Source organism: Eubalaena glacialis, chromosome 3 (assembly GCF_028564815.1).
Source record: "Eubalaena glacialis isolate mEubGla1 chromosome 3, mEubGla1.1.hap2.+ XY, whole genome shotgun sequence".
NCBI classification, from domain to species: Eukaryota; Metazoa; Chordata; class Mammalia; order Artiodactyla; family Balaenidae; genus Eubalaena; species Eubalaena glacialis.
Genome location: NC_083718.1, coordinates 172,225,400 through 172,240,898, shown reverse-complemented (window position 1 = coordinate 172,240,898; position 15,499 = coordinate 172,225,400). Strand labels below are relative to the sequence as shown.

At 55.5% G+C, this 15,499-nt stretch overlaps 1 protein-coding gene across 5 annotated transcripts in view; it reads left to right on the top strand.

The window, feature by feature from the left end:
- The window catches only part of PTPRU (protein tyrosine phosphatase receptor type U), an 83,014-nt gene that overhangs the window by 5,308 nt on the left and 62,207 nt on the right, over positions 1-15,499 (top strand). For 3 of the 5 annotated variants that reach the window (XM_061184600.1, XM_061184599.1, XM_061184596.1), the window contains exons 2-6: positions 10,396-10,527; positions 13,516-13,787; positions 14,317-14,398; positions 14,503-14,618; positions 15,031-15,205. In XM_061184600.1, coding sequence (XP_061040583.1) covers positions 10,396-10,527; positions 13,516-13,787; positions 14,317-14,398; positions 14,503-14,618; positions 15,031-15,205 — 777 coding nt within the window. Of the gene's footprint in view, positions 1-6,514; positions 6,594-10,395; positions 10,528-13,515; positions 13,788-14,316; positions 14,399-14,502; positions 14,619-15,030; positions 15,206-15,499 lie in introns of all 5 variants that reach the window. The other 2 variants (XM_061184598.1, XM_061184597.1) reach the window with 1 other exon arrangement.

The window sequence follows — 15,499 nt, the reverse complement described above, 5'->3', positions numbered from 1 at the left end:
TGGTTTGTCATTCTAGAGCTGTGTTATCCAATAGGACTTTCTAAAATGATGGAAATGTTCTCCACCTGCTGTCTTCAGTATGGTGGCCACTTACATGTGGCCACTTAGCTACAGTTCATTAAAATAAACATTCGGTCCCTCAGTCTCACCAGCCAGATTTCAAGTCCTCAAGAGTCGCCTGTTGCTAGTAGCTATTGAATTGGTCAGTCTGTGAAGGTAGAGAGCATTTCCATCACAGCAAAAAATTCTATAGACAGTGCTGGTCTAGAGGTGCAAGGCCTACAGCATCTTTAGTGAGGCCCGGACACCTCAAGGAGTGGATGGCCTGTCGCTCAGTGGCCACTGAAGAAGGTTTTGCTGAATCCATGTCCCCTCCTCTCCAGCCCCATCATTTCTTGCCTGGACGATTGCAGCAGCCCCCTCCTTGGTCTCCATTCTGCCATCAACTTGCCAGTGCTTCTACCACCCCGGGATCTGAATGACCTCTCAGGCAGGCATAGGATCGTGCCACTCCCTTGTTCTAAGCTGAAGACTCTCCAGCACCCAGGGACCAAAACCTAACATGACAGATAAGGCCCTGTATGACCCAGCCTCTGCTTTCCATGACAGCTTCATGTTTATGCCTCTCCTCCCCTGACCCCACTCCCCACGTCCACCTTATGATCCAGGCTCACCAGGCCCATGTTGATCGCAGAACCTGCCAGGCCCTTTCACGCCTCTCTGCCTTTGCATGTGCTGTGCCTTCTGCCGAGAACACCACTCCCACCCGTCTTGCTTCCTGGAGGCCTGGCTACTCGCTCAGCCTTCAGAAGTCCAGCTCTGATGTCACTTCCCCAGGACAGCCTTCCCAGACGTCCAGCTCTGATGTCACTTCCCCAGGTTTCTCCCACCATGCACATGTGTCAGTGGGCTGCAGTGTTTTCCGTCTCCTTCCCCACTAGGCTGGGAGGAAGGGCTGGGCTGGGTCATTGTCATCTCCCGTCCCCAGGGCCTTGTACATGGCATGTGCCTACTCAGTGTTTGCACTGATGTGGACCCCTGGGTACACAAGGAAGGCTCAGAGGGAGTGGGGGTGGAGCTGGGGCTCCAGAGGGCAGTCATGGTTGGGGGCCGGTATCCCCCTTGGCTGGCCCTGGGTGGGGCTGCCATTGCCTGAAGAATGGCTGGGGAGGACCCCTGGGGTTGACAACTCAGAAGACAACTGTTACTGGATGACTCAGGAGGTCTTGAGCAGATTCCCAGGGTGCAGACCCCAGGACCTGGTGGTGAATCTGAAGGGATGAGGAAAAGGGGGGCTTAGAGGGGTCCCTGAGGTTTGGGAGCTGAGTATAGGTGGAGAAGATGAAGGGATTGGGATAGGGAAGTTGGGAAGGGGTGTTGGAGATATTTGATGAGCAAGATCACAGCTGGGGTGGAGTGACAACTTGGGGGAGGGGGACAACAGGGGGGATGGGAGATTACTTGCAATAAAGATATATCTGGGGGGTGGGAACAGCTGGGAATGAGGGGACAGGTGGTGTTGGGGGAACAACTGAGGGTTGGGAGACAGGTGAGGGATGGATAGAAGGGGGATATGGGACAGCTGAGGGGGGATAAGAGGTGACAACTGGGAGGTATCAGAAACCTATCTGGACAGGACAGCTGGGTCTCAGCTGAGAGAGTGGGAAATACATTGCTCAGGATGTGTCTATGTGTGTATGTATGTGTTTGCATTTGTGTATGTGTACTGCCTTGTGGTTGTGCATGTGTGCCTGTGTGTTTGTACCTCGAGTGTGGTGGTGAAGAGCACGGACTTGGGAGCCACACCATCTGGGTTCGAATCCTCACTCTACCACTGCTAGCCATGTAACCCTTGGGCAAGTTACTTGACCTCTCTGGGCCTTTAGTGTTCTCATCTGTGAGATGGGGATAATAATGGAACGAACCCACTGCACGGGGTTGCTGTGAGGATATATTTTATATACATACGTGTATCGTTTAGAACAGGTTCTGGCATGTGGTAAGCACTGTATGTGCTAAAGTATTATTAAGGGTGTGTGTATGGGTGCAGCATCCTGTGTGCTCAGAAAAGTTTGTTCTTGGCTTCTGATGAAATCCAGGCCTGGGAGGGGTGATGGTGGCTGGGAGTGCTGGAGTGACCATCCAGGTCATCGGGTCTGGCTCGCCTCTCACCCCCTCCCCTCCGTTCATTCCACTTCCCGCCCACCCTGTGCCAGGGCCTAATCCAATAGGTCTCCCTCTGCGTCTCTCTCTCGTCCTGCCCCACACTGCCTGGCCCTGGGCTGGGGGCCAGGGGATGTGCTTTAATTGTCCAAAAGCTTTTCAGCAGAATCTGAATTCATTGTTCTCCTGCCTGCGTGCTGGGGCCCTGCTCAGATAGAAATACCTGGACAATGTGCTCAGTTCTGGCTGTCTGCCCCACGGGTGGCAGTGGCTTCATCCTGTGCCCTTGGAGAGTCACTGGGGTGGAAGATGCTGGGAGTGGGAGGTGAGGTGGGGGGAAGCCCCCAGGGCAGATGAGGCCTCACCCCCAACCCATGGGGTAGCCAGCCCAGCCAGGCAGAGCTGTAGGCACAAGGGTTTCTGGGGGTTCCGGCTCCCCTGCTCTCCAGTGCATCATAGGGAGAAGTGTGCCACCTCTTCACCTCACACTAAGAACTGGTCTGCATCAAAGCCCCGGACTGCTCTGGGTGTGTGCTCTCTGGGGAGTCCTGGACCCATCACCTCAGGACTGGGCCACTGCATTGCATCCTTGCACTGCACTGCATCTCAGCCCTATGCTGCATGACTGCGCTGTGTGAGATTCCGCATTACATTGGCTGTGTGGACTCTCCTGTGTGTCTGTATGCTCCACCCGCATTGTCCCGTCGTGCTGTACCTCTGTTCTGCAGTTGTGCTGCCATTTGTGTCTTTGCGGCTCTCTTCTGTGCTGTGTGACTCTATTGGATGATGATGTTGTGTTGGGCTTGTGGACCCTCCTGGGATTGTGCATGGTCCCTGGCAACGCACCACTGCACTGTGCCAACAGATGGCGTGCTACCACGACACTGCATCTGCATCACATGGCCTCTCTGTACTGCACTGCATTGTTGTAGTGGGCATCTGCACTGCATCAGGTATGGCCGGGCACAGCCTGTCTGCAGTCCACCGTCGCGCTGTACAAACACAGTGCCCCTTTGCCCGGCACAGCACTTCTGTCCCACTGCTTCACTGCACTGCACTGGAGATGCGCATCTCCTGGCCCAGCCCGTCATACTGTACCACTGCCGCTGTAACGCCGCGCTCTAGGTTATCTCACCCTGTATAGCCACTGAGGTGTCAGCTGGTGTCCTTCCCCAGGTTTCTGTTGGCAGCCCCAGTTGAGCAACATCTTTGCTTCAAGTGGCCTCACTGCAGTGTTCCTCTGGCCCCCACTGCTCACTGCCCGAGGAGTCAGGAGCTACACTGCAGCTTGAGGCCATTTTGCTGGGCTCGGGACTGGCGTGGGTTTTTGCACGCATTACCTTTGCAAGTAGCCGGTGTTGCGTCTGTGCACTGCACACGGTCACTGTCCTGGGCCTCTACCCTGCACTGTACCTGTTCACTGTTGGGTTGTGTGCGTTCTACTGGATTTCAAGATGCAGAGCTCTGGCACTGAATTCCCTGTTCCACATGGTGTCTTTACTACATTCCATTTTGGTGCCACTTTCTACCCCTGCTCTCGTCTACACTTACTGTACTCCTTGGGACTGTATCGAGCACCCAGCAGTTCCTTCTGCACTGCACCACGTCTTCCTCTTCCCTCTATCTCTGCATGTTCTGCACGCCTCCACTAGACATCCTTTCAGTGAGAATTCATGGAACACCAACTATGTGCCAAGCCTAGGGAGGCTTGGACATACCCCCTTGGTGTTCCTGCATACACCTATCCCTTGGTGCTGAGCGCCAGCCCAATGTACCACTAGGCGCTCACTGCTGCACCGTGCCTCTGTGCAGCTCTGGGTTATGGCCACGATGGATGGGGCACCTCTCCACTGCATCATGGCACCGACCAGTGCTGCCGTGCTGTGCCAGGTGTTGTGTGGGTGTTTGTGTACACTTCTCTGCTTCCCTGCGTTGTATAACTGCGTTCCGCCTCTGTACAGTGGAGCTGCTGCATTGCACCCGCAACACGCCACACCACAGCCACGTAGCCCTCTCTTGCCACGGGACCGTTAGAAAGTCCAGATCTTTGCACTGTACGTGTTCGTGCACAGCCCTCTGCCTCTCTACGCTGCACTGTGCTTTTATATGACACACGGTGTCTACACTACAGGGGTCTGTGTACCCTTTGCCCGCTGTACCTCTGCAAAGAACAACCCTCCATTCAGCCCTTTGCCTCTGTATGGAGTCTGGCCCCACCCTGTGCCTTCCCCTTACACTACCAACATGGCAGCCCTGCTGTTAACTTTGGGATTTGCCGGGCATATTGATCCGGGAGATGGGGAGTGAGCCTGGCCGAAGTTTCCCCTGCTGTAGTTGGCTTCCTTCTACTCTCAGTAGAGATGGAAGGATGTTGGCATTGCTGGGTTCTGTATTGGCTCCTGTAGGGGATATCAGCTCAGCTTTCTCTCCCTGTGGACTGGCCCTGGGTGTTCTTCTTGGTTGCAGCTCTGCTGAATACTGGGTGATTAAAAGGTGGGCATATTGCTGACAGCCCTGCCCTTGTTAATTGCGCATCAATTATTCAGGGCTCTGGAGGGCAGCTCCGGGGAGCCCTAGCCAAGGTCTGGTTGTGTTGATCTGGGCCAGGAGAGCAGTGAAGTGGGCTGGGGCAGGTCTCTGGGCTGGAGTCATGGTCCTTGAGCCTGGATCAGACTAGCTGGGATCATGAGGTCAGTAAGTCCAGCCACGGTTGGCATTCTACTATACACAGGGCTTGGGGATGGGGCTCAGAGGCATAAGAGACAGTCTCTGATCTCAAGAAGGGAGGAGGTAGGGGTTAGACAGGCCTGAGACGGAGCTGTTGTTGCGGTGGAGAACATGGGATGGGGCTGGGTTGGGCAGGAATGTCCAAGGGTGAGCCTGTGTTGGTTCCAGGGTTGGGTTGGGCTACCTAGAAAGGGGGTGTGGCTTCAGACGGTGAAACAGACCAGTGTTATCCTTGGGGTTGTATTTGGGTTCCCCAGGCAAGGTTTGGGGCTATGCCAGGGGTTGGGTATGATGCCGGCCCCTAAATTTGAAACCTGTTGGGAGGAGTTTTGTTTCTCCTGGGGCCATCCCTTGGGAACTGAATGTTCTATTGACAAACCAAAGGGAACAAAAATCTCATTGCAAACAGCCTCTGTTTACCTAGGGTCTTCGGAAAACACTGATGGTGGCTGGCAGCCACACTTGGCACAGAACACCATTTCCTGTCTGGTGGCGAGGAAGTCTGGTGCTTCCACGCTTGTGGTGCCCACGCGCACACACACACACATGCACGCACGACTCCCCTCTACCTGCCGTGTACACTCACCTCCCCCTTAGGCACATGCTTACTGCTGAATGTGCCCATATATCTCTGCAGATAAACGTATAGCCACACACCCACAACTTCACAGCACAGTGCCTGAGGGACCTACACTTTGAGAGCCACACTCACCCTCACCTCTCCCCCACAGTATCTCTCTCTGCCTTCAAGTTATTCTTGCCCACATGCATGCTTACACGAATGGAATCAGAATTCTAGAGGTGGAACAACCTTAGAGGTCACCGAGGTCGCCATTCTCATTTCATAGGTGAGGAAGCAGGGCTTCCGAGAGGACAAGCCACCTGCTCAGGGTCACACAGGAAGTTAGAGGCTCAGCAGGAATTAGATCCAGGCCTTCTGCCTCCCAGTCGAGTACTCACAAGTCAGTACCAGGCTATCAGTCTCACAGCCATGTACACGTGTACGCGCGTGCGCACACACACACACACACACACGCACACACAGGTCTGCATATGGAAGTACAAGCATATGGAGGGGTGGAGACCCTCACTCCAGGGAGACCCCCCTCCTGCACTCTGGCTCCTCCTGCAGAGGTTGCTTTGCCCCTTACCTCACCCCATCCGGAGCCCAGCCGGATGTGGATAAACCATCATCCTGCCTTCCCAAATTGTGGCTGACGGTTGCTCAGGCAACCGCCTGCCAGATTGTGGAGATTAGCTGAGGAATGTAGCTGGGCCAGTTTGAGCTGAGTCTGGGGGAGCTTCTGGGGGTCCTGGGTTGATTCAGCCCACCCTCTCAGGGAGGCCCTGGCAGAGATGGCGTACCCACGGAGGGGTCTGGTTTTCTCCCTGTCCCCAGCCCAGCTGAATCTGTGTCCCCAAGGCTTAGATGAGGCTAGGGGGAGAGAGTGTGTGTATGTGAACATTGAGTGTGTGTGTGTCTGTGTGTGTTGTGCATCTCTGTCGGTGTGATTGGAGCGCGTGCCATTTGCATCCAGGATGGGGACTTGAGGCCCCTTCCTCACCAGTTCCTGATATCTGACTCCAGACCCCTTGATGGCTTGTCCCACTTCTGATCCTACAGATCAGATCCTGCCGTCTAGAGAAGACACCTGCCCTCCTCATGGCTTATAGGATGTGTCACTTGTCTCATCTGAATCCAGGTGCTTCTCTGCTCAAATACCTAGTGTGGTTTCCCCCCTTAAAATGAGGCTGGACTTCTCACCCTGGCACTTGGCTGTCCGTGATCTGGCCTCAGCCTCCTTCCCTCCTGTCTTATCTACCATTGTTTGGCCAGTCTGGGCTCCTCTCTGTGCCCTGGACCATCTGTGTTTACTCACTACCTTCCTTCGCTCCTGCTGGGCCCTTTACCTCAGATGCCCCTCTCTCCATCTCTACTGGCCAGAATGGTACCCATCCTTCCATCCCTCTGCTCAGATGCACCCACCTCCAGGAAGCCTTTCCCCTGTTCCCACCCTCCTCCCCTGGACTCCCCTTGTGGCCTTGACCGTTCTCTGCTTTGTCTCATTCCCTTACCTCCACTCAGACTAGGAGGTCCTTGAGGGCAGAGCAGAGTCTTGACCATTCTTGTGCCTCTACTAGTGCCAACCTGGGGCCTGCTTTGTACTGTCAGTGAATGGAACCGAATTTGCACATGTGGCCAGCAGAATACCAGGGCCTTGCTTTGTTTGTGCCTAGTCTCCTTGAATAAAGATAGGTGGTGTAAATCCCAGCTTCTGGGACTTAAGATGTGGCCTTGAGCAAGCCACCTCATCTCTCTGTGCCTCGGTGTCCATCTGTAAAATAGGAATAATAATAGTACTGACCTTGTGAGTTATTATGAGGAATCAGTGGCACAGGGGGTCATGGTGGTAAGTGGCAGCCCTCTTGTGATGGCGTTGATGTGTGTGTGCATGTCTGTGCCCACGTCTGTGTTGATGGAGTCGAGAGGTATTCCCTGACCGTTCTTGCTCTCAACACAAAGTCTGGTCTATTTTTGTTTTCCCCTGGGCTGGCGGCCCCTAGCAGGAGTTGAGTCTCTAGTAGAAGCGGGGACTTGGCGTTGGGACTCCTAGCTCCTGAGCCATCCAGACTGGAGGTGATGGGGCTTTTCCCAGGATCCAGGAGGGCTGATTGTTCCCATCCCAGGGTGAGCTGGGGAGCAGGTGGGGGTGGGGCTCACCTTGGAGAACCTGGCCTCAGAGATGTTACCCCCTGAGGACTGTGGCTGGAATGGGCCTGGCCCAGAAACACAGGGCTGGGGATGGGCATGGATCAGGGAGAGGGAGTCATTCTGCCTCTGGAAGAGGGTACTCTGGATGGGAATGGTCAGCCGGGGAGATCACCCTGGCTGGGGACAGGTGCAGGACTTCCATTTTGATGGAAGTCAGGGGTCACTCTGGACATGGTCAGCTGGTCTGGGGTCAGTCAGTCAGTCTGGTGGTCATTCTGGCCGAAGTCAGATGGTCTCATGGTCATCTGGAGGATGATGGGGCCACTCTGGCTCAGGTCTATCTGTCTGGGGGGTCACTGACCTGGGTCAGGCAGTCTCAGGGTTACTCTGGCCAAGGTCAGACAGTCTGGGGGTCCCTCTGACCAGGTCAGTCAGGCTGGAGTCCTGGCAGCTCACATGGCCTGGTTCAGAATGGACGGGAGGAAGCCAAGGAGCTGGCATTCCCAGGCTCGCCGCAGGGCCATTGGTGAGACATCTGGGGCAGCTGCCTTGTTACTTGAGAAGGAACAGGAAGGACCTGAGCCCCAGCAAGACTCTAGATCCTGTGGTTCCCTTTCTGGTAATTTGTCTGGCTCAGGGAGGCCTTGGCTAAGACCCTCAGGCACAGACTCAGCTCAGGCTGAATGAAGTCAGCTGCCCCCTCCTCCAGGAAGCCCTCCCTGATCATCCCTACTAGCTATGTTCTCTCTCCCTGCTGTGCTATGGATCATTTTCTAGGGGGAGAGCTGAGGCCTCCCCAGCACAGATGGGGTTAAAATCCACCTCCACAGGCCATAGGGCACATGCTGACCAGGGCTTTTCACACAATGAGGCAAAGAGCTCAGCCAACGTCCTGCCCCAGCTCTGGAGAGAGGCTGCTGTTATTTCATCCCATCCACCTGGTGCCAGCCTTATGCCCACCTTTTACTGTTTTACACTCTGATGGGGTCCATAAAGAGGAAAGGGAGACCCCCCCCACCAGTAGTGGCAAGCCCCTTGTGCCTGGCTGTGCATTTCGAGATGCTGCTTCACATGATCCGCGAAAACCTGGAGAAGTCCCTGCTGCAGATGAAACAGCAGAGCCTCCTGAAAGTGAGGTCACCAGCAGTGCGTGCAGATGCCCACCGTTGTGCCTGGCACGTGGCACTCACTCTCCAGTTACTCTCTGTTTCTTGTCCCTCCTCTTCTTGAGGCTGGGAAGCAGCTAAAACTTGCTCCTTCTCATAGTGAAGGCTTTTCTGGTGAGAAATGTGGACTTCGGCCTCTGACCGCCATGGATTCAAATTCTGCTTCTGTTACTCAGGTGGCTCAGGTGGAACAGGTGCAGAGCTGCTATCTCCTGAGTGCTTGCATGTGCTAGGCATTGTGCTAAGTGGACCCCCGCACTGAAACCTCAACAACTCCACTTGTGGGTGGGGAAACTGAGGATGAGAAAGGATCACCATCACAGGGCTGGCAAATTGCAGAGTCAAGGTTCAATCCCAAGTCTGTCTGATGCCAAAGCCCACTTGCATAATTATCTACCACTGTATACTGTGGATGAATCCCTTCACCCCTCGGAGCCTCAGTCACCTCATCTGTCAAGTGGGGAGAAGTACCAGCGGCTGATAGGCACCCAGGACAGGGCCTGGCCCGATTTGTGCCTGCTTCCTCGCCACTTGTCCGTGCATTTTCCCGGGTCTCAGATGCCTTCATTTACCCCTGATGGGGCTCCAAACACTAAGGTTCAGGAGTGAGTGCAGGGACCTGTTTGCAGTTACTTTCTGAACCAGTGGTGTTCTCAAGTGTATTACGTCCAACTCAGGGCTTTGATGAGCCAGCTAAGATATATGGACCTCATTACCGACCAAAGGACTCACATCCATTTCAATCCCCGTCTTATTTAAACTATGCATATTGGTTCCAAATCATGGGAATTTGCTTCCTCTAGTCATGTGTCCTCAGTCCACACATGACTGTTTTGCCTGCCACATTCCTGCAGGCAGAGACCTCAGTTTGGTGACTTTGGGTAATGTGCATCACTTAAGCCTATCTGTCAAGTAGGAATAATACAGTAGTGGTACCTCCTTAGAAGGCGAGGCCTAAATGGGACTCCACGCTTAAAGCATTTAGCACCGTGCAGGGCTTGTCGTAAGCCTGATGTCATCAGTGGACATTGTTCTTATTTTTAAGGAGATACCATCAGGGCTGACTTAGGGCATTCATGACCCTGCCAGTCCTGGGGCCCACTGTCTGTCCTTTCTGCAAAGATGGAGGGGCAGGTGATGGAACACTGACCAGCAGTCAGGGGATCTTGGTCCAAACCCCACCTCTGTCATTAACCTGCTGTGTGACCTTAAGGAGGTCACAGCTTCTTTGGGCCTCAGTTTCCTCATCTGTAAAGTGGGGATAATTCTAGCTTTGATCTCATGAGTTGTTGAGAGGCTTTAATGGATAGTAATGATAACTGGTTTTTGTTGAGGAGGGTCTTTGATTGGTGGTTGAGCAGTGGGGGGTCCTGGGGAGTAGTGGGGGGGTGGGCAATGTGGGGAGGTCTTGGCATTGGGAGGAGACAATGAAAAGAAGGAGAGGGTGGGGGAGGGAGTGTTTGGTTAGAGGGAGGGAGCAGTGGGGGGAGGGCTTGAGGAGACGGAGGGGATGAGGGTGGGCCTGGGTAGGAAGGGACAGTGGGGGGCACCTAGAGGGTAGCCCCAGGAGCCCTTCTGGCCAGCAGCCCTGCTCTAGCCTGGGCTAAGCAGGCCCTTCCCTCACAGCCGGCTGCACCTTCGAGGAGGCGAGTGACCCAGCAGTGCCCTGTGAGTACAGCCAGGCCCAGTACGATGACTTCCAGTGGGAGCAAGTGAGGATCCACCCTGGCACCCAGGCTCCTGTGGACCTGCCCCATGGTGAGCCTACTCTCAATCACCATTCCCCCTTCATCTCCTTCCAGGGGCATGCTACCCACCTGCTGTGTTACCTTGGGTACATTTACCTAATCTTTCTGGGCCTCCATCGGCTCTGGCATCTGTAATGACACAAATGACACTGTGAATATGGAGCTCTCTGGACCCTGACCAATTGTGTACATCAGGTAGTTTTACCTTTAAATGGGTGCAGGTTCAAGTAATCAAAGACCCTTACAAACTGTAAGATAAAGCCCACCTCCCGTTACTCCTATGGCAGCTTAGTTCAGGATCCACCTTACTCCTGCCAGGTCTTCCTAAATCCTCCACCTTCAGGGAGGCTCTCTTCTCCCTGTGAGCCTCTGAATCCTGGTCTCCCAGGACTTGAAGATGCTGACAGAGCAGTAACCTTGGGGGCTGGATGTGTGTAAAACCTTTCTGCCTCTGCCCCTTTCTTCCTGGATCTTTCCCGACTTCTGCCCTGCCCTGCCCCTGTTTCAGGATGGGGAATATTTGGCGTCGTGAACAGTGGACTGAGAGGAGACTAATTATGTAGATTCTAGTCCTGGCCTTCTACTCTGATGATGGCCTCTAGTGCACTGGTTCCAGAGTCATGAAGGCTGGGCTTCAGATCTTTGCTTCATCACTTTACCATCTGTGTGACTTTGGGCAGCTCACCTAACTTCTCTGAGCTTCCATTTCCTTAACTATAAAATGGAGAGCACAATAATTCATTTCATAGGATTATTAGATAATGCCTATAAAGTACATAACATGGGGGGTGGCATGTAAGGATTCAATTAATGCTTAGATGCTATTGTTGGAGATATTTGAGGGGTTCCAACTACTAGCACCCCTCTTCACTGGGTACAGAAGCAACTGGGGATTAAGAAAAGGATAAGACAGGTGGAGGCCAAATTATCACCTTTATTACTGATGAAGGCTGAGTCGGAGGACATAGCATAGTGCGAGGACCAAAAGGGCTTGCTGAGGGAACCCAGAATGGGACAGCCTATGGCCCCTCCCCTTTGCCCTGTCACAGTAGTGGCCCAGGGCCTTTGCTGCTCAGCTCACAGCATGGCCGAGATCGCATCTGCTGTCAAGAGTGTGTGGGAGGGGCAGCAAAGGTTCTCACTGTGGGACCAGGACTTGAAGCCAGCAGGAGAGAGGCCCTCCACGACCCGGCACAGGCAGCCTCCGCAGCCTGGGCTCCTGCCCCTCGCCTCGACTCCCGGAGGACCCCCTGCCTCCCCTCTTCTGTGCATTTGCTCACGCTGTGCCCTCCCTGGGGCATTCCTCTCCGCCTTCACAGGGCTCTCAGCTCCTTGTTTGACCTCTGTCCTGGCAGGTATCAAAGTCTGGCCTGTGTGACAGTGATCTGTCAAGGGGCCCACTGTGGCAGGGATGCTGAGCGGGCCGATTCCATACCTTGGCCTGGTACAGGTTAGCATTCGGGTACAAGTAGCTGATTTGAATTCACCTCTTACAGTCCTGACCACCCTGTGTGGGCTCTGCTTCTCTCTGTCCCCCACGCGAGCAGAGACATACCCAGTGACAAAAGGGGGAGAGAAATTTTGTATGTAGTGTGGGCCTTGGGCTGGATCCTGGGGTTGCAGTGGTGAGCCAGATGGACAGTCTCTCTGCTGTGTTGGTGCTCACATTCTGGGCAAGAGAGTTGGAGGTGGAGAGAGGAGGAAGGAGGGAGATTCACACTCAGAGTCAGAGAGCAGGAGAGAGGAGAAGGAGGGGTGACAGGGATGAAGGGAGTAAATGAAAGAGAAGAGGAGGGATGCAGAGTGAGAAAAGACTAGGGAAGAAGAAGAGAGAGAGGCAGAGGGAGTAGGAGGGAGAGGCAAGAACAAAGTGTCAGTTTGAGCACACACACAGCTGCTCCCAGGGAGAGGAGAGAGGATGGAGGAGTGGGCCGAGAGGGACTGTGCGGGCGCTGGGATGCGCCCCTTCCTGGGTGGGAATGGGGACCTGGAGTTTTGTTTACTACCCCACCAGGACTGATGCAGGAGCTGCCTTCTTCACAGGCTTCTGGCTCCCAGAGATGAATGCGGTTCCCTCCAGCGGAGTCCCTGGAGAGCCCTCCTGGAGCAGGGAGCCTCGTGGTTTGGGATCTGAATGGGCTTGTGTGGGCAGGCAGCCAGGACTGGGGGGAGGCGGCCCTGGGTGGCTGCAGGCACCCCGTTAGCAGCTGCTGGGGCCTTCTCCCCACAGAAGGGAAGCCATAATCCCCCAGCCAGGTCCTGAGGAGTCCAGCCCCCTTTCCCCCTCCACCCCTCTCCCCCGCTCCCAGCATACAGCTTGGATCTCTGGGGAAGGGGCAGGGCTGCCTTTCTCCAGGTTCGAAATCAAGAGAATTGTATCCCAGGAGTTTAGATTGAGGGGGTGGGGGCTGGAAGGGAAGTTAGAGCCCTTTCATTCCATCTCTGTTCTGTAAGTTCATTCAGCTTGCAGACCCGTGCTGGGGACACAGCGGAGCCCTGAGGCATCACAGGCTGGTGGGGAGAGCGATACATACTTTATTAATGATTCAAGGGCCAGGAGAGACACCCATAGAGGGATGGAGAGGGAGGGCTTCTGAAGAGGTGGACTTTGAGGGCCTGTCATGTGCTGGACTCTTGACTCCTGAGATGAATGTCCTAGTCCTTGCCTCGCAGGACAGCTCAGAATGTGGGGAAAGCTGTGGATCAGCACAAGCTTGGACTGAGGTCATAAAGGGTGAGGTGAGGAGCCAGAAAGGGGTTTTGGCACAGCCAGATTTGTGTGTTTTTTTTGCTGCTCCAAGTCTTTACTTTGGGAAACAGACGCAGGGAGATGAAGGGACTTACCCAGTGAGTCAGAGCTGGGACCAGAACTCAGGCCCCTGACTCCAGATGGGTCCAAATGCCTGGAGTCCTTTGTTTCTGCCTCCTCCTCTGTGCCCACCTGACCCTGGTCCTCCCCTGAGTTCTCAGCTCCTGCCTCTTCCTCCTCTCTTTCCAGGCTCCTATTTGATGGTCAATGCTTCCCAGCATGCTCCAGGCCAGCGGGCCCATGTCATCTTCCAGAGTCTGAGTGAGAACGACACCCACTGTGTGCAGTTCAGCTACTTCCTGTACAGCCGGGATGGGCACAGCCCGGGCACTTTGGGCATCTATGTGCGTGTCAATGGGGGTCCCCTGGGCAGTGCCGTCTGGAATATGACTGGATCCCACGGCCGCCAGTGGCACCAGGCTGAGCTGGCTGTCAGCACCTTCTGGCCCAATGAATATCAGGTGGGCTGGGTTCAGTCTGCGGTCAGTCTGTGCTTGGGGGTGTGGGTAGAGGGGTGTCAGCATGAGATCAGAGTAAGCAAGTGGCCAAGGTTGGAATTAGTTTGTGTTCAGCATCAGGAGTCAGTCTGTGGTCAAGGTCAGTGGCCAGTCTGTGGTCAGCATTGGGTTCTTCAGTGATGGTTCAGTCTGGTTCAGTGTCAGAGGTCATTGTTATTAGGAATAGTTTATGGTTGGGGTCGAGGTGAGTTGGAATAGTGCTGACTTGGAAACCCTGTCTGGCTGGGAAGTTTTGTGGCTTGAAGGTAACTGTCCAGGATTGGGATGGAACCTCTGGCCTTGACCTTGTTAGCTCTGGGTGCTGACACCCCCTCCCACAACAAGCTGGCTTGGTATGGAGGGTAACTGTGAGCTGGGCTGCTTGTTGAGGAGGATGGGGCTGGAGCACAGCTGAAAGGGGGCTCTTGTGGGCATCTCCCCAGGCAGGGCTGGAGGGATGTCAGCATGACAGGGACCCTCCCACCTCCCCCAGGTGCTGTTTGAGGCCCTCATCTCCTCAGACCGCAGGGGCTACATGGGCCTAGATGACATCCTGCTTCTCAGCTACCCCTGCGGTGAGTCCCAGCCCACTGGGGTGCAGGGTGAGGGGTACGGGCGGCTGCGGCTCCTGCTGACAGGGGGCGCGAGCCCAGCTCACGCCAAGGCTCTGTTCCGGCAGCAAAGGCCCCGCACTTCTCCCGCCTGGGCGACGTGGAGGTCAACGCGGGCCAGAACGCCTCGTTCCAGTGCATGGCTGCTGGCAGAGCAGCGGAGGCCGAGCGCTTCCTTCTGCAGGTGAGGCGAGTGGGGTGGGAGTGCGGGGGTACCTTGGCCAACTTCTTATGAAAAGTTCTGGCTCCTTTGCGGAATTCTGAGTCCTTCCGTTATTCTCCAGCACCCATACACATGCGTCCTGGCTCTCCCTAGGCTCTGCTCTGCCCTCTTGGGTGTCCCATCCCCCGAGGACAGAGAGCGGCTCCAGGATCTTCCAACCACACCTTCCATCAAAGGCAGAGCGACCACATTCCCTTAATCAGACCCACACCTTCCTGTGGCAGAGCTGGTTCCAGGAACCCCAAATGTCCCTGTGTAGTAGGGATGGCTAAATGGGGCCGGGACAGTTACCACTCCCCTCGCCCGGGTCACAGCGAGATCTGGACCTTTCTTCCCCGGCGCCCATGACCCATTGGCCCCTCTCCCCGCTCAGCGACAAAGCGGGGCACTGGTGCCCGCGGCCGGCGTGAGGCACATCAGCCACCGGCGCTTCCTGGCCACCTTCCCGCTGGCCGCCGTGCGCCGCGCGGAGCAGGACCTGTACCGCTGCGTGTCCCAGGCCCCGCGTGGCGTGGGCGTCTCCAACTTCGCAGAGCTGATCGTCAAAGGTGAGCTCGGGGACGCTTGCAGAGGGCGGGCTTCCGAGGGGCGGGGCGAGCGGAGGGTGGGGGCGCAGGTTCTACCAGGGGGCGGAGTCTTGTCAAGGGGCGTGGCCCATGGACGGGTAGGGAAGGAAGGGTTTGACCGGGGGCGTGGTCTGACCGCGGGGCGGGGCTTGCGGAGGGCACAATCTCACCCGCGATCAGGTCCGACTGGAGGTGAGGGGATGTGACTGAGAGGTGTGCCCGCGTGGGGACTGGGTCAAGGTGTGAGCCCGGCGAGGCGGGATCTGGCTATTGGGC